The sequence below is a fragment of the Perca flavescens genome, chromosome 14 (genome assembly GCF_004354835.1).
Source record: "Perca flavescens isolate YP-PL-M2 chromosome 14, PFLA_1.0, whole genome shotgun sequence".
Taxonomy (NCBI): Eukaryota; Metazoa; Chordata; class Actinopteri; order Perciformes; family Percidae; genus Perca; species Perca flavescens.
This window is the reverse complement of record NC_041344.1, coordinates 23,269,452-23,293,770: the sequence shown is the minus strand read 5'-3', so window position 1 is coordinate 23,293,770 and position 24,319 is coordinate 23,269,452. Positions and strand designations below refer to the sequence as shown.

The window sequence follows — 24,319 nt, the reverse complement described above, 5'->3', positions numbered from 1 at the left end:
GAAGACTTGCATGCACATACACCTGAATTGGTATTACACAAACACACGTTAACTCTCAGGACATATGCAAATGCAGTTATGTAGGCAAACAAGTGTGCTTGCTCACACAGACACACGCATGCAAGCATGCATGCACGCACACACACACACACACACACACACACACACACACACACACACACACACACACACACACACAATTCAATTCAATTCAATTCAATTTTATTTATAGTATCAAATCATAACAAGAGTTATCTCAAGATACTTTACAGATAGAGTAGGTCTAGACCACACTATAATTTACACACACACACACACACACACACACACACACTCTGTATCTGACCACATATCAATCACCACTGCTGAAGTCTTAAGAAAGATGTCTTGCTCAATCTAACATCACATTGTTCTTAGGTGGGAAAATGGGCATGTGAGAGGAGCCCTGTCAATTTGGCACACTTCGCACCCTTGCAGCTAAAATAAACATAGGAAAAATGCCCAAAGCAATTTAGTTCAATCTAGCTTGTGTGCCAGGTTAAAGATAAGGGTATATAGGGATTTCCTCAGTCCTTTTATCAAGAAAAACAACTGCATTTATAGCATTAAGACTTGACATCTGAAGACCTTATAAATCTAAACTTGTCCCTAACTGAAGTGAGGGAATAATATCTCTCTTTTTTAATAATTTTTAAATATATGTCCAACAGAAGTACAGCACACATGCTCAAAGATGGGATAATTGAATAAAGCAGTTATGTAAGAGAATGGAGAAAAGCAAAAAGGATAACTGTTCTAAGGTTAAAAGTAAGACGGTAAAGGAGAACGAACAATTTCTGTTGCAACAGTGTTATAACATCGCAGACGCGTGTGATTAATGCTACACTGTATTACTGGGCTACCAAAGAAATAGCTTGAATAGGGGAGGTGCAACCTTTCAAGAGGGGCAGAGTAGAAAGGTGTGCGAGTTTAAGGCAGCTCTCCATCTTAACCTGCCCTAGACCTGTTAGTAGACAATAGCAAAATGATTACTTTGGTTTGTGTCCAAGGCAGCCTCAGAAAATCCAGTTTACAGCTCTATAAACAGGCCGCTATATTAACTGAGGACTTCTGGCGACATGTTCACAGAGCTCTCTAACCAGGCATGGCAGAGCAGAGCTGACACACTTTGGCAAGGGAAGAGAAACCTTTAGCCCACACAGACAGTGCCGCTGAAGAAGTAGTGCATGCGGGCATAATTTGCATGAATTAGGCATAATCCAGAAGTGTGTCCCAGCGTCCACCATACAGATACACTGAAGCTCACAAAATTGACCAGCATACACATCTGCAAATGTATAAAGCAAGAAATTCCCCCATACAGTCTAAATATACAGTACAAGCTGTCTTTATGTGCAGTAAATATATAGCCAGGTAAGTATTTAGCAGGGTATTATTTGTCAAGCATTGTAACATATCACCAGAGGTGGAAAGTAACAAAATACATTTACTCATGTTACTGTATTGAGTAGTTTTGTTGTGTATTTTGTATTTTTCAAGTAGTTTTTAAAATCGGTATTTTAAAATGTACTTGATTATGTTTTTAGTGAAGTATTGTATTTCGCTACATTACAAATCCCATCCATTACTGAGTAAAAAAAAAAAAAAAAAGGAAGGAAGAAAAATAATCACGCCCAGAATGACTGCCCCAGACCATAGACTGTAATGCACCAGCATTCTTTTTTTGTGCGAACGTATCCATCTTCTTCTTCTCTGGTTGCAAGTTGCAATTAGTAAGATGTAGAAGAAGAACTGCAATGTGTCGGACCGGTCGTACCCATGGATGTGTTGGCGAGCGGCGAACTGAGCGGGAGATGTTAGCATGGACGTAAATCAGCTGTTATCCCTCTAAAATGACTGATGCAGAGCGGGCACCGACATCTGAAGCTTTGCTAGTTACGCTGCAAAAGCAACAAGGCATCCAGGGATGCAGTAGTCAGGACCAGCTTGTGATATCCCACAAAAACAGTAAGCTATTTTCTGAAGGGGAGTTTATTAAAGAGTGTTTGGTAGACTCTGCTGCGCTAATGTGCCCAGAGGAAAAAAAGATGTTTGAGAACATGCCGCCTGACATAAAATTAATATTGGTCCGGCCCTCCACAACAGTCCCTGATTCTCATGTGGCCCCTTGGGAAAATGATTCGCCCACCCCTTCTATAGGACAACGTATGTAGGAGACTGGCTAAATGAATTCACATACTACATCTAATTAGCTCATACAGGCTACTTAGGTGTGTAGAAGCTAGCTGCTATACTCTGGGCTGTGAACATTAGGGTCTAACCATAGACTGTTAATATTAATAATCATCATTAACAGTCTATGGGTCTAACCCATGTATGGAGTCAAAACACGTGATTTGGCCTTGATTTGCATTATAACTTGTTTATGTTTGTGAAGAAAGGGATGGCCTCAGAACTAACACTGTATGGTACTTTCACTTTCAATTGATTGTTTAAAGGTGCAATATTTAATATTGTATGTAATACTGGCAGCTAGCGGTTAAAATAGTTACTGCACTACCAATTCAAAATACTGGAGAGTCGTCTCCCCCGCCCCCTCCTGCCCAGACTCGAAGTTCACGGGGGTTGCCAGGCTGAGACCGCAGCATTCACAACAATGTTGCTAGACGCTTTTCTCACATAGCCAGACATTACTCCACAGCACAGCGGAGTAGCTAACGTTAGATGCTAGTCTCACATAGCCAGACATTACTCATGGCGGCGTTAGCCAGGACCAGTCGGGATCACTTTACTGGCTGTGTCTCAATTGTTTTTGCGAGTAACCAACTCGGGTACTCTAGCTATATAATTCAATGTGAGTACACAAATGTTGAAATGAGAAAAAATGCCCATCCCTAGTAGCTGTGATAAATTAGCATGAAGCTAATGCTTACCTGTTCAGGAGAAAATAAACCAACTCTGCGTCCTTTTGGGATCTAAGCTGTCTCCATCTTTCAAATACATCTCCAATATTTACCAGGGGGTTGTTACGTCTCTGGTCACGCAACTGTTAGAAACATGCTGTTTTCTTTTTTTTATGTCATGTAGAATCTAGCTATCTCCGTTGATCCTGTTCTTTTGTTTGCTGCTTTCATGGCTGTACTACTGTTACAGCTGTAGCGCGCTGGGTTTACGTTTTTACAGGTATATCTGGCAACCCGGCCTGCCTGTCAAACTGGGCCGTTGATAACAACACACAGATCAAAACATAAACATAAATTCCGTCACGGAATGTAAATTTCAAAAAGAAAAAATACTGACATTAGCATTGTTGTCAGAAAAGATAGTATTTCAGTTTAACATGTTTCCTTAATATCTGATGAGGCATTGGTGTCATTTTTGGATTTATTACAGTACAAATATTACATATTGGACCTTTAAAAACGTTTTATGGGATGGTCTGAACTAAAATTGCACATTATACCTTTCTAAGGGTCTTACATGTCATGGGTGACATGTGTTATGTTATTACATGTGTATACATTTGTTTAGATGTTTATACATTTCTATAGATTTTTCTTTAATTAAAAACAAAATAGTTTGGGCTTTATGACCCCTTGTCCTATTTTCACTACATGGGAGAGATCCCCCTTGTCCCCGTTTTACAGTTTTTTTAATGTAACTAAGTCACTTTTACTTAAAGTATATTTTAAATGAACTACTTATTACTTTTACTTTAGTAACTTTTCAGATAGGTATATTTCATCAAAGTATTGGTACTTTTACTTGAGTACAATATTTTAGTACTTTTTCCACCTCTGCATATCACATAAGGCAGTTTGCTGTGATTTTGAAAAGCATTTACATTAAACTGTATATATATATATATGTATATACTGTGTGTGTGTGTGTGTGTGTGTGTGTGTGTGTGTGTGTGTGTGTGTGTGTGTGTGTGTGTGTGTGTGTGTGTGTGTGTATACATATATATCATGTTTTCATTGCTGTCAAGTCTGGTGAGGTTTTGAAAATAAAAGGGAATGATTGTGAATTTTTTGGAGAGTGGTGACAGACAGAATAAAATGAGAGGAAAGGGAGAGTTTAACAAGAATAATAAAAGGTGGTAATTAGAAAAGAAAAGGAGACAGCATGTAGCCAGAAAAGACAAAAGGACTGATTCAAGTAATCAATGAGATTTATCTAAATGCAAATGTTTTAATTGATTAAAAATAAAGAGATAATTGTCACTTTCTTGGCCATCATTTGAAGTGTGACTAATTAGTCAATTAAACTACATTTAACTTTGACCACTTTACCTACTTTTGTTAGACTGCAAGCATGTTGTTGTATGAATGCAAAACATTTATTCTTAAAATGTAAAATTAATTTCATGCAATCCCCATCAGGGCTGTTTCTAACTTTAAACCTGTTTGAGTTGTGGTTTAACGGCTGGACCGTTAATCTCCCCATGACTGCTGTATCCAAAACCAGTGCACACCAACAACTGCCACTGAATTTTGACTATTGACTTCCAGCCAAAGTCATATCTGTCCTTGTCGGTCTTTAATATGTCAGTGTAGAGGATCATTTTAAGGGCAAAGTGGTTTGGAACTGGAAAGTGGCCAGAGAGTTAATATGTTACATGCTGACATATGTTTGATCTATCTGGATGAATACCTGCCCCGCACAGTAAATTATGAAACACCGTCACCATTACAGCACGCGGCAAGGGTGTCTTGTAATAAACTACCCAGCATGCCTTGGGGATCCCACATTGGAACTTAGACAAGCATGATGATGACGCAGTAAGAAACTGTGCCATTGGAGCTATGTCTGGACATTGCACATAGAGGCGCAACAATATTCACACACATTAAAACGTGAGCTAAACATACAGCGCAGGATAGACTCGCTGACACACAGACACACAGATGTTGCCTCTGGGGTTAAGCACATCTGCCTCCCACTACAGTGTCACAGCAAGCAGACACAGAGTAATGAGATCCACTGCAGAGAGCCAGTCAGCAACACACAGAGAAAGACAGGGGCAGAGATGCTCACACTATGTATCATGTTCTGCGTCAGTCAACAGTTTTCCTCCATGGAAGATACATCCTGGGGGTTTTCCTTGAGTTTAATTACACTTTGAGCTGATGAGGACAGCAGGTGATCATATCAGTAATTTCAGTAATGAATATTATGATTTGATTTATGGACAGAGAGAGACCGAGAAATTAAGTCACAGATAAATGCTCTTTCAGGAATAATTTCATAGTAAACATATAGCTGTATTGCACGCCTAAGTTTCTCAGTAAATTGTCCATAATGCAATGTTAGTTTACAGATAAGGCATCTTGTAGAGCAAACCTCACAAGCGAATAACATTTCAGATAAACAAAATAGGTAGGCACAAATAGGTTTTCATATGCCATTTAAAACAAAACCCAGCTGACCAAATTTGCTGTTCCAAAACCTGCTACAATGACAAAAGCTTGATCATCCTTGGTCTTGATTCCTGAATTTCACACGCAACCATTAAAGTAAAGTCAGGGGAGGTGGTGTCTCTACAGCACTTAGGAGTCTTGCTGCACCATTTTAACAAGCTACATATATATTAATGATTTGTTAATTGGGGATGTGAACAAAGAGTCACAATAGTAAAACAAGAACATGACAGTGAGCTAACATGTTGTTCAAGGCTCATATGCTAATCAAAAGTAGCTTCTAAGCTCCCACAACATGACTTGACATAGGCAGACTGTGGTCAGAGGCTTAGCTGTCGTGTGAAATTGTTTTCTATCCAATAAGCATAGCAGATAAGCTTAATCCTGTATGACAGAAAATATTAGGATAATTATCACCATGCATTTGCATATTGTGATACACTCAATATGCCTTCTAAAGCCTTCTAAACATGTTATTTATTCATCACAGTAGGACCTTTTGTGAAAGCCTAACATCACCTATGTTTCTTCGCACTTCCCTGCAATTGTACACAAAAATACTCGTACATGAAAATAGCTTCTAAATATATTCATATTAAGAAACCTACAGTATGATCTCTTGACACAATCATAAGCAGATTTCCTACCACATTTTTGAAGTTTCATGCTGGACACACAGATTAAGTCCCTAAAATAGTCACTAACATTCACACCTAAATTGTATTTTACCAGATGGGAAAGATTAGTTATTTAACTACGTAGGTGATAAGATGGCAATTAGGGAGCTAGAAACAGTGGTTTGTACCCACAAAAATATAACATTACACACCGTGTCTTTCACTTTTCCCCATCACAGGCGAGTCATTGCCATTAGCAACCTCTAACCAAATCCTGATCCGCTTCACCTCCAAAGGCCAGTCCAGCTTGAAAGGATTCCACATGGTCTACCAGGGTGAGTGTGAAACACACAGGCACACGCACAAATACACACAAACAAATCTTAGCGTCTGGTTTCTTTTGGATCCCCTATGTTCTAGCAGCCCAATTCCCCTCCATAATAGACGATGTGTTGAGTGATTTCGAAAGGATTCACCTTCAGCCACTATTTCAGCTGTGATGTGCTTGTGTGTGTCAGCAGAAGTGTGTGCTCTGGAGCATTAACACTATAGAAGTATAGCAGTCTGTTGAAGAGGTTGTGCTTAAACTCCGCTGTTCTTCTATTCCCCTAAGAGGGACTTTTCTCTTGAATTGTTATTTTCCTTTAACAATACACTGTACCAGAAATGAAATATGCTGCAGAAACCCAAAGGCAATGGTATCTCTGGAAAAAGTTTGATAAATTAATAATTCAGTTTTTGTATTTTATTCTAAGTAAGCTGAAGGAGCCACAAGGCAAAGAGACGCTGAATGTTATTTTTTGTATGATCTATTTGGGACACAGCGTGATCATTCTGATATGACACCCATAGTAACTTTTGTAACAAAGTGAACCAGCCTTGTATTTTCTTGGAAATGTCACAGATAATGACAGATAAATCAACACCTCTAATCACCCTGTTTTTCACTCTGTTTCTCCAAAGCTGTGCCACGGACCAGTGCCACCCAGTGCAGCTCGGTCCCTGAGCCCCGGAATGGCCGCCGTATGGGTAACAACTTTTCTGTTGGCGCTGTGATCCGCTTTGAGTGCAGTCCAGGTTATATGCTGGAGGGACCGAGTGCCATTGAATGTTTGACAGTTCCCAATGCCCTGGCACAATGGAACAGCTCCATACCCAGCTGTATAGGTAGGGCATGAATACTCAAATACAACACACAGACACAAACACTTGCCAGTGAGCCTGGATGTGTTTTTTTGTTTGTTTGTCTTGCTTTCCGTCTTGGCTTTTTTCTTCATTTGTATTTACTTCACTTCTTCACTCTCTTTCTTTCGATGCATCGATTTGATTAATTTCAACACCTCTAACAGGCACGCAGAACTGAAGGCTCGGTTAGCAACGATTAGCTCTGATTAGCGGTTAGCTCCAGTTAGCTAGCTCCGTTATAAAGATATGGAGTGGAGGAGACTGCCACGGGGAGGGGTAACAACCAGACTCTGATAAATGACGTTCGGGGTGGTTTCACAGCAGCGTGGCTGCGTTGTTTCAACGGTTTTATTAGTACAGTTAATCCCACGACAAGACCAGCAGCAGCATGCTACAACTAAAGTTACGATAGCCTCTCTGTCTCTGAGTGCAACGTTGACGCTGTCATGCACGCAACTTCATGAGGGGCTGGAGCATAGACTGTTAACATTAACGGACAATGCATCCGGTTCGGCGAAGTGCTGCAAATGCGGAGTCTATGAGAAAGTGACCCACTTGTCACTTGATTTATTACCTCAGTAAACATTTTCATAATGAGTTTATGGTCTCAATCTCTAGTTTTAAGTCTTCTGCAACACAGAATGATGTTCATTTTTTGAATTATGGTCTTGTTGATTTTTAAATCAGCGATAAAGCAGGGGGTGTTTTAGGGCGTGGCTATGATGTAATTGCCAGTGAAAGTGTGTAACGTAACGCAGAGTGTAAGGGCTCCCCCCTCTCGTCACATCCGCAACCAGGACGGCTGCGCCCGTAACTCAACGACGAATAGCAGATCTCCACAAACCAATGGGTGACGTCACACCTGCGCTGTCCGTTAATATACAGTCTGGCCGGAGGCAGCACCGGCCACAGACATAGTTTGTTTAATCGACAATAGTTTTATCTAATCTTGTGTTGTTCATACTATACAATGATTTATTGCTGGTCTTTGTTGAATAATACAGAAGACAAAGAGCTTAAAAAATAATCGCATATTAAATCGCCAAAAAAATCACAGTTAGATTATTTTTAAAAATCGTTCAGTCCTACTTGAGTGTCAAACTCTTGTTACTACAACACAGATGTGGGCTGCCAGCCATTGCCTGTAGCAATGCAGCGAGATGCAGCCATGCAGCACACAGGTGGCAGGCACCACTGAGGGTCACAAATACACACAGACATACTCAAGCATTCATATTGAGATAGTCGCATGTATATACACAGGCACACTCACACACACATTACATACAGCTGTAGCAGATGCTCCTTTGTTGTCACCAGATGTGTAAATGTGCACAACAAACTGGGAAGAGTGTTTGAAGACTGTGTGTGTGTGTGTGTGTGTGTGTGTGTGTGTGTGTGTGTGTGTGTGTGTGTGTGTGGACAAGACTCTAGTTGTGGTTTAGTGAGTCCTAAAATCAGATTTTTCTTAAAACAAGTTGAAAATTTACCAAGTGAAGAACTTAAAAGAACAAAACTGTTTTGTCATGTTTTCTTATATTTTGCTTGTTGTGTGATCTTAATCCTGTTTGCAATGTTGACACTTGTTTGGAAAAAATTCCATAATCCCACTAGGAGAATCACATCTATGTTGAGGAAAAAGGTTAAGAAAGAAAATTTAAGAAATATGAATTAGTGTGCAATGTATGCATCTTGTATACATATACCTAATCTTACTCTCCCTGCATCTTTGTACATCCATGATACATTTGGTAAGCTGCGATATGACTTAATGTTTTTTCATCCCGCTCATCACTTTTTTTCTGCAGTTCCATGTGGAGGCAATCTGACCCACCGAATTGGCACCATCTTATCTCCTGGCTTTCCTGAGCCTTACCTCAACAGCCTCAACTGTGTCTGGAAGATCACTGTTCCTGAAGGAACAGGAATCCAGGTTTGTATAACATAGGGTGACCATTTCCAAAAAAAGAGGACACTCGGCCCGGGCCTTGAGACAAATCCAGACAGGCTTCTCAGAGGTTAATGAACATGCTTTATGGTGCAAAAATAACTTCTGTAATAAAAGAAAATCTGTAACAAAATAATAGCTCTCTTTTAAAATACATAAATAATATGAAATAATGTTCTAAATATGACCTCTTCTGTGTTAGAAAATCCAGCTTCAACAAAATATCTCTTAATACCTTTTCAATGTAATAAGATAAATAATAAAGACACTGAAACATATGCGCCAGCTTTGCACACGGTGCACTCCGCCTCCCACTTGTCTGGTCCCGACCGGGACGGTACGTGGGACATTTTTTGAGTGGGTGATACAGCGAGGGAGAAGCGGGAGTGACGGCGAGCGAGTACCGACTCTAGAGTCATAGTGAGAGAAACAAAGTGTCTCCCCTGTGTTTTCTGACCACGGTGGGAAATCTTTAGCAGGAAACGCTTCGGCATTTTGTGTGCAATGCTGCTCCGCTGTCTGCTCTGCTCCCTGTGTATGTGCGCGTCGCAGAGACGCCAACAAGGCAGCCTCTCGGGAATTACATCACACCACAAAGTACCGTAGTATTGTGTGCAAAGCGCCAGTCAATTTAAGTACACTCTTAATGGTCCCATGAAAAACAGTGAAAACCGGACATTTTCATGAATTTATAAAACCCCACCGGACGCCCCGGACAGTAGGTAAAAAGTGGACATGTCCGGGCAAAAGAGGACGTTTGGTCACCCTAGTATAACGGAGTTTCTCCCTGGCATCAACGTACCTCCTGGCTGACAGAATTGTAGTAATCAGATCCCGCAAAAATTTGTTACATCCAGTAAATCAAAGACGGATTCCGCTATGTTAACAACAGAGTGCAAATACGTCACATCTCCTTACTCATCCAAAATCCAATCCCATATTTCCAAACAAAATGGAACCCAAGAAAGTAAGTAGTTAGTCCACAAATATGGAAAGTCTGAAATATTTTGCAAGAGAAAGAGAAATCCAGTTTTGGCAGGTATATTACAGACATACAGTATAAAAATGTAACTTATCTACACACCGTCCAGATATGAACAGTGTTATAATAGTAATGCATAAAATAAAATAATTGACCTAAAGGCATACAATAAGAGAGATTTAGATGTATGATCCAAAGTGCTGTTTTAGTTTTTTTAATTGCTTACTGTCAGCATGTTAGTTTATCTGATTGTATCAGTTAATGAATATAGAGAGGCTTAACTGCAGTGACCTATCTGTGAAACCATATCTGGTCAGACTGGATAAGGAATTACCAGATTGTATTTACAGTTAGCCTGTAGCATTTACATCTCTGCATAGTCTTGACAACAAGCTCCTGTGTGCTGATATGTTTTCATCTTACCAAGGGCTAATCAACAGGTGTACCCACAGTATACCACGTTATAGCATTTACAGTTTTCAGGGTAGGCCTACAGGAGAGCTGCTAAATTATACTCTGACTTTGCAGAGGCTCAGAATTTAATTTGACAGATCACTATACCAGAAACTTAAGATTGCACAACTTGAAATAAATTTGTATATAATTGCCTCTTGAATTACTTTACTTTTCTTTCTTGGGATTTAATTCAGTTTGCATAGTCTTATTCTTTGATGCGTGTGTGAAGGAACTCCACCAGGAACCTGTGCGAGGTCCCTGTGGATCTGCCTGACGGAATGTTTTTAGGCTTATGCTTCAGCCTCTGTGGCTAATGACCTCAGTGCCTTCCCTCGGCTATTAGCTCCTTCACCTCAGCTGACTGTCCTTACAGGTCAAATACACAAGATGGCCCACAAGCGCACTTAGCATGCTGCACAGCACTACACACTAACATGGCAATAGCTTGGAGGTGGAACAGAATAAGAACAGAGTTAACTGTACACACACGCTCTGAAAGGCAAACAGCATGACACTGGAACGTATACATAACTTGACTGACAGTGGTAGAGTTAGGTGATTATGTATTAGAGTTTTTGGTCTTTTGGCCACCACTGCTCACCCAGACACACACGTCCTCATTGCAAAGGTTCTATGCCTGTGCTACCAAAATGTGACGTGCTAACTGTAGAGGGCTTGCTGCTGTGTCTATACTCTGCAGCTGAATCCTCCTTATCCCTACTCTCCCAAGTCCACCGTATCTCTTTCACATTGTCTTTGTCTCTGTTGCTCCCCATCTACCAGCTAGCAGGGAGACATTAAATTGGGGTGTCACAATTCAGAAGAGAACTTAAAGGAGCGACGTGCCTTGCCGGCACATTTGCCGTGGCCCCCTAATGAAAGATCAATCTGTGATCTGCGTCGTCTCCCTGGGATGCGCCAGAGCTCCTACCACCCCTTTAATTGGCTCGTATCCGATCTATAGCCATCAGAGGAGAGGTCTAAGGAATAGACGTGAGAGGGAAGAGAAAGGGAGGCTTGGAGAGAGTAAAGGAATGATACAAAAACACATACAATGTTGAAGAAATGTGTGCATTTTAGCTGAAGACAGAACGAGGATATAGTAGATGGCACAATGTAGCCCCTTTCACACATTCACTTTAATTTGGGCAATTTTATATATTTGGGGAAAGCCTAATACTTCCTTTGGTTAGCATTCAAAAGCAAAATAAGTTTTAAAATCCATAATTTAAGAGATTTCAGAGTGCTATTCTTACAGTGTGTGGTATCTTTTTTTGTCAACAGTGGTAACTGTTAGACGATACAGACACTCTTATTTAGAAGTTTTAGTCTGCCTTTCTTTGAATAATATCCACTGTTCTCTGCAGCTGTCAGTTTGCCTAATTTAAAATCGAATGCCCACCACTTGAACACAGCCTTCCAAAAGTGTTTGAAATAAAGAACAGAAAGCAAAGACATACTATATTGCACAATGACTAATGTTCTGTTCTATTGAGAATTCTAAACATGTGCTTTTTGTGAAGTCGTCATAGCTTTGATAATTTAATTTTTTTACCCTTTATGTATGTATTAAGCAGTATAAAACAAAAAAAGGTTTATATAGTTATTTGCACCTTTAAAAACACTGACTCTTAACTGTCAGTGTTGGTGTGAAACACTGAATGAGCACAAAAGAGAAGATAGGTGACTTGTTTTGTACATAGAAATTGCTTTTTGTCAATTGTCATGCTGGGGATAGACTGTATGTGACATTTTGACAACTGTTACTCTTGAAGTAAAAGTAGCTTTTTAGTAGAGTCCCTCCCCCCCCTTTTTTTTTTAAATACACCTTTTTATGTTGTCTTCTCCCACTCATTCATCTTCAGCATTTCAGCCTCATTTCTGATTTCCCTACACAAACACCCTTGACCCTACTGTTCCTGCTTTGCTTCCTAAATCCCATACTTTTTTTTTGTCTGTCTCTTCCCAGATCCAGGTAATCAGCTTTGTCACAGAGCAGAACTGGGACTCGCTGGAGGTGTTTGACGGAGGAGACAACACTGACACCATGCTTGGCAGCTTCTCAGGTATTGCTGTATATGTGTGCATTTATTTTCTTGCATCTGTTTAATCATGTTTTCAGCATTTATTCACACCTCAACCTTATACACAAAACAACTCATCTACACCTGCCAAAAGCATTGTCAAAGCAACACAATAGCCTTTTCACAGAGCAAAAAAAAATTGGTTTGTTAACCAAATTAGCATGTACAGTACTAAAAATGGGGGCCTCATTTGGCACAGTTGGCATTGTAACATTGCTAAATTAAATTCCGAGTGGATAAAGACAGCTGCTGTAGTCATGGGAAAGTTTCAAGATTCCAAATTGGTTGAGTTTCCCCCTGAACGTCTTGGTACAATTCTACAAAGGTTAGCCTTTTCTGTGTGGAGTTGAAGTAAACGTTTGTTTACAGTATCTGTGTTACTCCCCTCATGGTGAGGATACAGCAACCGGGAATTCTTTTGTTTGTGCTTGGAACCTGACCAAAAGTAAATGTTAGATGTACCCTGAGGTAAAGAGATGAAAGAGAAATGCCAGGCTCAGAAATTTGAGTTATTAAACAACTAATTTTAGGTCATACGGTATCTGTAGAACATAAGATTTTATTGAGTGATGATTTTTTTTGGGGGGGGGGGAGGGAATTTTTTTTTTCTTTTATTATCAGCTGAATACTTACCCACACATTGGAAGAAACAAATGGCTCTGTTCTTCTTCTCATTACAGCGAGTATGTTACACTATTATGCATCTGCTTTCCCAAATATCGTAATACACCTACACACAATCATTTCTGCATACATTTTTGCTGCATACACACACAAAGACACACACAAATGCACTCCCTTAAGTCTGCAACAGTAAAATGAACAAGCTTTTCAGCTATTTGCCAGTATCTTATACATTTAGTTATGGTCGGCCTATGCAGGAGATAGCATTGCTAAACTCCACTATTAATCTTTTCCCCAGGCACCACAGTCCCAGCTCTCCTCAACAGCACCTCCAACCAACTCTACCTACACTTTTTCTCTGATATTAGTGTGTCTGCAGCTGGATTCAGGCTAGAATATAAAAGTAAGTATACCACTTGATGTAAAGTACCAACACCCTGTGGAAGAGGAGAATTATTTAATCAATAGGAGTACAGTACATTTCTTTTAAGGACTTGCTTGTTGTCTTTCTCATCAGGATCCGATGTCTCTCCTGTAGTGTTTTAGTCACAGTTTGCATTAAAATGTAAACATTTTATTTTCTGTTCTATTTCTGTACACTTTATTCCCTTTATGTTTCTGTATAGTTATTAAATTGCCTTTCCCTTTTCTCTGTCCCTGTCATCTTTTTCATCTCTTTCTTAGCGGTGTCTCTGACCAACTGCCCAGAGCCTCTGGTTCCAATGAATGGAATCAAGGTTGGGGAGCGTCTTCAGATGAATAATGTGGTGTCTTTCCAGTGTGAACCTGGATATACTTTACAGGTAACATCTCCTAGCTTCAGATATGGTTCAGTCATAAGTGACCATAATACCACATTGATGCTTATCCTTTTCTGGCTTTTGTCAGTGTCACTGCTGTCAGTTTCCCTTCTCTTCAGTTATCTCCCCAAGCAGTGATCACATTTTACAGAAGTGGATAAAGCCAAATGTCAGATAAAAGAAACTGGGGTAGACTGGATGGACTGGATCATGTCACTAGACACTTCAGAGCAGGTGTCTTCAATGTTAAGGACCCCTTAACTGAAAGAGAGATGGAGCAGGTGCCCCCTAATACATATATTGTATAAAATTAAGTTGCTTATTTAACTGAGCCAACAATAACGTTTAGGGTGGCCTAAAGCCTTTATACGTACCTTTTTTGCATAGCATACTAAGCTATTAACATCAAAATTGTTGGCATGATTTTATAAATCATGTTTTAATGTTAAACATACAGTACATGTGACACAGTGAATCCTGTGTCACAAGAGACTTCAATTTCTGAAAGAAACTTTCAAAAATTAACAATAATTTGGCGGCCTGCCTGCATTGACTCTGACCCCTGTTGAAGATCCCTGCTTTAGAAGTTTATTTAAAAGTTATCTGTTCATTTTCTCAGCCTGTATGCTCTGATTATTTTATTGTGATTAAATCAATGTACTGTAAACATATTTGCAGTAATATGTGGAGTACTCTGACTTTAGCATTAATAGACAACAGTTAGGAAATGTATACGCCTTTTTTGTGCCTCTATTCCTGTGACCAAATTATGCATGTGCTGAGCTCAGTGTTTTGCTCAGTGGTTTTATAGATTAAGGAATGACTGTTTTGATGTACTGTATCTCTCTCATCCACCCTGGATGTTATGATGCATGACAGTTTCCCCCTCAACTTGCTCAAATATGTATAGCCAAAGGCAGGATAGGTCTCAGGAACACTGCTATACACTCAGAATTCTGCACAGCCTCCGAGTTGACTGTGTTCTGCACATCCTCCAGGGCTTCCACTGTATCATCTGGGTTTCAAGAGACAGATGGTGACATCTGTGTAACACACTGGATGCAGTAGTTGACACAAATTCTATTTGAAAGTTCCCTCTCCACTCTACACTACACAAGTCCATAAGGACATGTCCAATTGCTGTGACAAAAAGTTTCTGTAAAGTTTAACAGCAGCAGGACAAGAACCAGGTTTTTATTTTGATTTATTTTTTGCAAAAAAGGTTTGGGTGAATTATTCCAATTATGTTTCTTTCTGGATAATCAAAATAATTACATAACATGTAACCTGAGTTATTAGGGGATGCAATCTAAGTTAACTTGAGCTCCATCGAAAATCATTTTAATTTAATAATTTCCTCTGGGTAATCAAATAATGTCTATTATTACAGGGAGTTATTAACTTAAGCTACTAACTTGCAATCATTTAAACGGCCAGCATATTGGTTTGCTTCCAGCATTATCGAGGAGAATTATGTTAATGTACCCTTATATAAATTAAGTCACCAAAATGATAGCCAATATTGATAATAAAATCACATTGTACTAGTCATACATATGTGTATACATCTGTCATATTGTTAAAACACAGATATCCTACATATCTTCGTATGTAGAATTGCCTTGTTGTTACCTGCGCTTATCTACTAAAAATTCTAAGATATAAATAGGTACATTCGACCTAAATCCAGCCCACAGGTATAGGTGGATAGGGTAAAGAGGAAATTAAAATGTCACCCCTCAAGCTCAAAAATATCTGAAGTCATTATCAACCATTGTAGTATCAGTCCTTAATCAGTGAGACGTGTGAAAGAGTGCATTATAACTGAAAGACTTCACCATTATGTTGTCTTGGTGTCCACTTTAAACTCCCTCAGTCTCTTATGGCTCATTACAGTGGACACATTTTTAGAAAAGGTCAGCTGAGTAAGCCCATTATGTTCTAACAGCAGAATATTTTGTTATAATCAAATGTATGGCAAGTTAGCTTTGAAACTCAACTGCAGAGCTTCCAGAAAAGAAATATTTCGGCAGTGCAACTATAAATGTGATCATCTTAATGTGCCTGTGATGCTCCCTCTCTATTGTTCTCTGTCACTTGAGATGGATTTAGTCATTTAGTCGCCACATGAAGTCGTGTGGAGACAGGCAAATAATTGGAGCAACAGATGAGTGACAGATGGGGTGAACAAATTAATTCATTGCCTCTTCTTTGTTGCACTTTTCTCTTTGTGTGTGCGCGCACACATCGGTGCATGGATGCTCCCTGCAGGGCAACTCACATATCACCTGTATGCCTGGAACCGTCAGACGATGGAACTACCCACCTCCTCTCTGCATAGGTAAAAATATCTTCATTCGCTTCCATGTCTTGCCCTCCTCCTGTTTTGTGTCTACATCTTTCAACATTTTTACTTTTTTCCTCGGAGATCCCTCACCTTAGCAAGCAGCACACCAGCTAACTATTTCAAACAATATACAGAGTATCTATAATGTAAAGAGTTGACGTGTGCAAAGACATATCACTACATACTATAGCTCCAAAGATACGTTTTACCTTTCCAATACTCTTCCGCTGCTCACACACAGGAATATTTTATATAACCGGTATAAGGTAGCTCTTAGTAGAATCTATCAGAAAATAAAGAAAATAGAAGATAGAAATAACAAAAGCAAGGGTTATATTTCACTAGTTTGTGTTTTTGTTTGAGTTTATGAGAGTGTTTGCACTTTTAAAACAAGTTTCATATTTCTACCTTGTTAGCTAAGCGCACTGACTGAATGAAACTGCATTAGGTTCCTTTCTATATTGCATCTCAAGTCTTCCTCCAGGTGAGAGTGCCTTGACAAACGGGTTCCACTTATTGGAACTACCTACTATTGCCTAATTAGTTCCATCTCAGACCGTGATTGGTTGAAGTCAAGGAAAGATTCATCTTGTTCACAGACATCAGCAGTTTCCTGATTACCTTAGGGTTTTGGTGCTGCTACAGGATAGCATTCAACCCCTCACTTATTCTTTACAGAGACACAGTGGTACAGCACCCTGATTTTCTATGTGTGGTTCTCCGTACTTTGACTTATGTTGGCTGTTTGTCCCATTTAGTTTTAAATCTACTTCACTGTTTGCTTTTTTTGTTATTGCAGTACTTTTGTTTTCTTCTTCTCCTTTGGTCAGCTAATTCTTTTACCATTAATTTCAGCGTTCTTTCATCTTTTAATTTTGGTGTCAGGATCTCTCGCTCATTTCATCTGTCTTGATCCAATCATCGCTTTTATTCAGTATTTCCATAAAAAAGATTTTCTCACTTCAGTTGAGAAAACTTGTATCCATGGTTTTAAGATGAAAGTAGAAGAATAAAGAGCAGCTAAAGACCCAGTAAATGGCATCCTGATATCTCAAGTAGAAAGAAAAGAGCTCCAGTGTTCCCTAATATTGAGATACATTTTCCTTTTCCCAATGCTGTCTCTTTATTTGTATGTATGTCAGTTGGAGCTATTTAATCATTTTCACATTGAAATCACTGTGTAACAGCTATTTTATCATTGCTAAAAAATTGCAACTGCATTGATTTCTTTGAAAAAGAAAACATTTAGTGTGATGTAAGGGTTGGGGTGTAGACAAATAAGCGCTTCAGAGCATTTTTCCAAGAATGGATTGGAGCAAATGGACCTGCATTAGAAACATTCTCACCTTGCCTTAAGCAATACAAACCCACCTGAAAGATAGTAAATTATAGGATTTTGGTTCAAGATGTTCTTCTCCCAGTCTTTAGTTATAACTTCAGTTTTACAGGCTTTGGAATTTAGGTTTCAAAATAACTAAATATGTCACCCCTGCTATGGTTTAACTAAAACAAAATTGATTAACTCACCTTATACCATACTATTTTGTTCTCATATAGTATTTTCTATTAGTACTAAAGTTGTTAAAGACTCCCACTATCACAGACAAAAAACTGTATTCTATTCTGAGAGAATCACTGTTTGCAAATGCTAATGCAATGCTTTGCCTGCCCTCTGTCAGCTCAATGTGGTGGAATCCGGGAGGAGATGGAGGGCATGATTCTCAGCCCTGGTTTCCCTGGCAACTACCCTAGCAACAGTGACTGTACCTGGAGAATCTACCTACCAGTTGGTTATGGTGAGCATCACTCTTAAATAATTCCCACATTCAAGAAACCTTTAATTGTACAACGTGTAGGGCTGGATTGTGGAATGATTTGTACTTACAACTAACTGGTGTCTGGTTAAACTCATTTAGATGTGAGAGCCTGTCCAGAGGTACCTTTTTAATATTTCAGAAAAGAGGATGGCATTCCTTTTTTTAATTTCCTACCACCTCTTTCTCAACATTTCTTATTTTCCCAGGAGCCCACCTTCAGTTCCTCAACTTCTCCACCGAGGCCAACCATGATTTCCTTGAGATACGCAATGGTCCTCTGGATACAAGCGCAGTGATTGGCCGATTCAGTGGCCAGGATATATCCTCCTCCCTCCTCACCACCTCCCATGAGACCACAGTATATTTCCATAGTGACCATTCACAGAACAAACCGGGGTTCCGATTTGAGTACCAGGGTAAGAGACCATAAATAATGTTTAAGTGTACTACTAGCAAAAGATGCAGAAGATTGAAACAGAAAATTATTATCAGACAAAAATAGACTTATGGTTTAATATGTTTATAGTAATGATCATAATCGCCAAGGCTTGCAGAGCTGAGCCAGTATCAGTATTATGACTTTATTCTGCAAATTGTGATCAAACTAGTAATTACTTCAGTGTGGCTGGAGCTTTTTGGCTGCTTCAAACCATCTTTGCTGTCACTGAAATGGGGTTCAGCAGAGGTGCAGATAGTGTTACTATTACCCTAAATTGACATAATCTCAGAATACAGTATAAAGTCACAGAGATTAATTATTTTTATGTAACAGCAGATTGACAAATAATAATATCTGGGAGTGTTACCCTTTCTTTCTTCATGTTCACTAATTATTACCATTATGTCACTTCACTGTGAGGTGTATGCACATGTAAAGCCATAACATTACTAAATTAGCCCTAGAACTGACTGTGTCAGACTGATCAGCCCACAGAGCCAATCAATTTGTAAAACTCTGTATATAAAACTGTTGATCACTTATAAGATTTTCTTATCAGGTGCCAATAAAAGGCATTGCTGCAGGAGTAAATTGCCCTTGTCTGCAAATGCAACAGGCACACAACGTTTGTATTTTGTGATTCAACAAACGAGCCGGCAAATCGAAAGGTAGCATTGTGCATTTACATAATTATGTGTGCATTAGCATATAAATCAAGCATTATATTTGCAAATACCCCCCTTTTGCAGTATTTGCATGAGTTATCTCCTACAAAGGGAAGCTGTGATCCATAGAAATCAATTTCTTTAGTCATATTTATATCCTGGCTCTTCAAGGCTCACTGCCTGCTTTGCTTTTGTATCCAAGAGGGGGGAAAAAAAGGAAGAATTATTTACCCACACTACTTCTGATGACTGCATCATCAGCACAGCACAAGTCAAACCCGCCCCTGGCTTTTTCTTTCCCTCTGAAAACTCCTGTCTGAGAAGGAGGAGGAGGAGAAGTTTGCAGTAGGTTGAGCACAAGGAGGAAGAACAATAGAAAGATGAGGAAGGGGAATTAAAGTTTGAAAATAAAAATAGATAACCCTCCACTATAACAATGGTGTTGTCTGAAAGCATATTAGGGCATATCTGTAAAGGTTGTGTCAATTGATTGCTAGCTTTTGGCTGTAACAAGGAATGAGAATACAGGGACATGTTTAAACATGAAACTTATGTTTTATAACAGTATATTTATGTTGTCATAATACTATATACCTGCTTAAAATGTATCTGAATTAAAGTATTTAGCTATATTGGAAAAATAAATGCTGATTTGAATGGAGTGATGTACACGCTGTTCTCTCCCTCAGCTTATGAGCTACAGGAGTGCCCCGATCCAGAGCCTTTCCGCTACGGAGTGGTGGTGGGTGCTGGCTTCAATGTGGGCCAGTCCATTTCCTTTGAGTGTCTGCCCGGGTATCAACTAATGGGACATTCCATCCTCACCTGTGAGCATGGCATCACCCGCAATTGGGATCACCCTTTCCCTCGCTGCGAAGGTAAGGGATGTGAGATTTGTTGTATCAATACACAAACAATATGTAAATTTAACACTTTAACACATTAATCTGACCACTAAATAGTCCTCCAAACAAGTGGCCGACTACACTGCCTCATGAACGCAGAACCAAAGTACTAAAATTATAACTTCCTGTTTAGAATGTATTGAGCATCATTAGTGTGAAGTGCGGCTATGGAGATAGTGATTATCTATTATGAATAATGCAATTAAACTGAATTATCATCCCCCATTAATGAAGCAAAGTACTCTTCAATGAAAATCAATACTCTTCTAAAGACGAATGGAGGCAAATAAAAGAGGGGCTTAACTGAAAAGAAAAGTAATGGGTGCTCTTTCTTTTGCCTCGTCCTTGACCCACATTCTCACGCTCTAGCTGTCGATTATTCAATAAGGCAGGCAAAACTACTGAGGGAGGTGATGGCCATGACACTGGAACTTTGAATAGGCGAGCAGGGAGATGAATGCAAGTGAGAGAAGGAGCAACAGAGTGAAGAAGGAACAAGAGACAGCCTTTATTCTCTTTTGGATAAGCATTTTCAATAGTCACATGTTTAAGGCTCCTCGTAATTATTTTACAAGCGCCTATTACTTAAACATATTATGCTTTACTGTTTTCTTTTTTGTATATAAAAAAACAAACAATTGCAGCCCCATTACAAGTTTTCTGTTTCCATCTAACCCTTTAAAGGTCCCATGGCCTGCCTATGGTCCCTGAGTGGCTAGAAATGGCGATAGGTGTAAACCGAGCCCTGGGTATCCGGCTCTGCCTTTGAGAAAATGAAAGCTCAGGTGGGCCGATCTGGAATCTGTTCTTTATGAGGTCATAAGGAGAAAGGTTACCTCCCATTTCTCTGCTTTGCCCACCCAGAGAATTTGGCCCACCCATGAGAGAGAGAGAGACATCATGGCTTGCAAACAAGCCAAGTGGCAGTTGGTCAAGGCCACACCCCCACCCTCCACCTTGCCCCCCCCTCTCTCGTCCTCAATAGCTACAGACACAGAAATGGCACATCCTAAGGAAAGCTCATTGTGGGACTGGCTCTAGTACACACCAAGTGTGCACCAAGGCTGAATTTCGGGAAAGAGACTTCAGATACAGTATTAGGGTATCCTAAAAGCAGCATGTCATGGGACCTTTAAGCAAACATGCACTTTTTAACACATAAGATTAAACTGTTGATGGCATCAGCCAGATGTGCAACTCCATAGAGTGTCAAGGGTTTAATCAATCTTTCTAATCGATAGCTCATTTAACAGGTGAGCCAGCAGCAGAGGGGCCTATCAACCACAGGGCTAAAGTAGGCAGCTTTATAACATGAGCATACACATAACCTGAGAGAGGAACAGAGGGATGAAACATGCAATCTCTGCTTTGGGAATGATCCTATACCTATAGACATCCAAGGGTGTGCCGTTAAGCTAAATACCTTGTCTGGGTTGCTTGAGATGCCTGCGCCACTAAGATTACCTCTCCTTACAGTTTCTCCCTGCTCCACCAAAGTGAATATGGGGTTTCTCTAAGGGCACCAGCGGGAGTGCAACGCTTAGTAATCGTTAAGTTGGTTAGAAGCTCCGGAGTTCCTGAGGAACATTGGAAATATAGTTACAATTTCTATGCAAGCAGATTTGGTGCTGGGTGCAGGGTAGTTTGTATGTATGTACAGTATGTGTGTGTGAGTGAGTGTTACTGTATTTTTCAGGCTGTGCAGGATATTTTTAACCTCAGGAAATCAAGCATGTGTGGACTTGTGAGGTTCTAGTGTTGTCAGTTCTGACATAGACATGCTGTTTTAACCTTTCCTGTCACTCAAACGCATACAAGTTTACACAAACATGCATATCCACTCCTCGTACTGTATACACACCTCAAAAGCCCAGTCCACAATAACCCCTCGCCTCAGCTCTGCACTCTCTCTGTTCACCCCCCAGTGGGAAAGGGTTGAGGCCTTATCTTAGCAAAACAGTCCACCCAAGTCCCCACTTGCTAACAGGCTTTACTGGCTAATCTTTAGCTCAGACAAGCGCCCGGGCACTAGACGAAGAGTAAAGGAAAGGGGGAGAGAGACACTGAGAAGGGAAGCAGAAGAAGAGGAGGATGAAAAATCCCCCATCTTCACCCGATCGCAGCTGAATTATGGATCTGTCCCATATATATGTATATACTTTGACTACCTTTCTCCCTTACCCTTCCCTCCCTCAGTGCCTTGCGGTGGGAACATCACATCAGACAATGGGACCATCTTCTCCCCGGGTTACCCAGAGGAGTACCCTAGCTCAGCTGACTGCTCCTGGCTGATCACCGTGGCTCCTGGTTTAGGCATCAAAATCAACTTCACCCTGCTTCAGGTTCATGGGCCGCACGACTTCATCACTGTCTGGTAAGAAATTACTGTTGCCAGGTACTGCAGATAATGTGTAAATACCTTTTTTATGATATACCGTGTATACTTTGTACCATAAAATGTCAGAAAAAACTGCAATCATGTTTTAACCAGTTTTCTAATAGTCCCATCCTTGAAATCCTTGTCACCCATTCCTACTTTTCAACCTGTTAGAGCTACATTTTTCTTTTTCTTCCCGCCTCTGAATCAAGGTCCAGTAATCTCTAATGCCCCTGCCCACTCCTCTCTTTTCATTTACTGTCCCTTTGATGTGACTGTAGCTTGTTTTTTAACTAATAAGTACAGTATGGCCTCCCACCATGTTCTTCATCTTTATCATCCATTATAGTGCCAAAAATAGCTGCAGATTAAAAGCTCACCTCTGCCTTGTCTTTGGCTTTATCTCTTTCTTTTCTTGTGTACTTGTTGTTATTGTCATGCCCACCATTCCCTCCTTGATTAATAACTCCTTGTGTTTTAGGGAGTTCTTTTCAGTGCGTTCTTTTTTAAAATCATCAAATCCCTTCACACTTTTTCTTTGTTTGGTAATGTATGTTTAGCCACATTGAGATATATATATATATATATATATATATATATATATATATATATATATATATATATATATACACAAATGTAAAGGATAATAATATTGTGATTTATTTTGGTAGGGAACCTCAGTGGCAACACCAGAAACCTCTGATCTTGACAAATACTTCTATGGGTTTTGGCTCTTCATGTGCAATCTTAATAGCAGAAAAAAAAAGTATAAATTATTATGAGTTTTTTACATCATATTTTCTAAATACCAATTGCTGACATGGAATGAATCTAATCAGCCATTGAACATCATCAGAGCAGCAGGTGGAATGTCATTCCCAACTCTGTAAATACAGTATGTGTTTGAGAGAAGAGAGAGGGAGACAGAGGAAGTAGGTTTTGGCTGGTGGAAAAGGTGTGTGTGCTCCTTTTTCTCTGTGTAAATGTTTGTGTCAGGACGTTTATGTGGTAGGTATTTGCCTAACTGAGTATCGAGCTGATGTATCACCTCCCTAATGCACTCCTGGGCCTGCCATATGTGTGACCAAAGACAGGATTTTGCATGCATGATGGTTGCCAGTCCCAGTTGATCCCCTCTCCCCGAGATGAGCTCCAAAGGTCCCAGATCTCAGTGAGACCGGAGATCTGACTGCCAGCCAACCTGGCAACTCTACGACCACATGAAAAGGCCACATGGCGTGGGGTGACATCGTTGTTTTACGGATTTGGCTGTTTACAGAAATTGGTGTGAAGGTTTTTTTAGTGGAGTTTAGGGACCGTTCGGTATTTATGAAATGGACCACCTGAGTAAAATAGGGGAGGGTCATGTCTTTTTATTCTTTGTTGAGGGGAGGGTCACCCAAATTTTTTTAGTCGGGAGAAGGGGGTTTGGGTCTCGGCCCTCCTTCGCTACCAAATGGGTCTGACCCATGAGTTTGCTGGGGGGCAGAGGGCGCACTGCCCCCTCTGATAGCTGAAACGGGTAATTGCATTGTTTAAATAATTACGTCTGGCATGACCAGATATTTTATAAATATCTTAAATAACACAAAACAACTAAATGGTGGTAGGTAATACATCTGTCTTTGTATACTACTTTAGTAAAAAAAATAT

General features: G+C 39.9%; 1 protein-coding gene across 1 annotated transcript in view; it reads left to right on the top strand.

Annotated features, from left to right (window-relative positions):
• csmd2 (CUB and Sushi multiple domains 2) overlaps positions 1 to 24,319 on the top strand; it is a 282,360-nt gene that overhangs the window by 213,835 nt on the left and 44,206 nt on the right. The window contains exons 34-44 of the mRNA XM_028597331.1: positions 6,277 to 6,372; positions 7,001 to 7,204; positions 9,031 to 9,155; positions 12,578 to 12,674; positions 13,615 to 13,719; positions 14,001 to 14,119; positions 16,388 to 16,457; positions 18,143 to 18,259; positions 18,487 to 18,696; positions 20,074 to 20,262; positions 22,486 to 22,663. Coding sequence (XP_028453132.1) covers positions 6,277 to 6,372; positions 7,001 to 7,204; positions 9,031 to 9,155; positions 12,578 to 12,674; positions 13,615 to 13,719; positions 14,001 to 14,119; positions 16,388 to 16,457; positions 18,143 to 18,259; positions 18,487 to 18,696; positions 20,074 to 20,262; positions 22,486 to 22,663 — 1,510 coding nt within the window. The remainder of the gene's footprint in view (positions 1 to 6,276; positions 6,373 to 7,000; positions 7,205 to 9,030; positions 9,156 to 12,577; positions 12,675 to 13,614; positions 13,720 to 14,000; positions 14,120 to 16,387; positions 16,458 to 18,142; positions 18,260 to 18,486; positions 18,697 to 20,073; positions 20,263 to 22,485; positions 22,664 to 24,319) is intronic.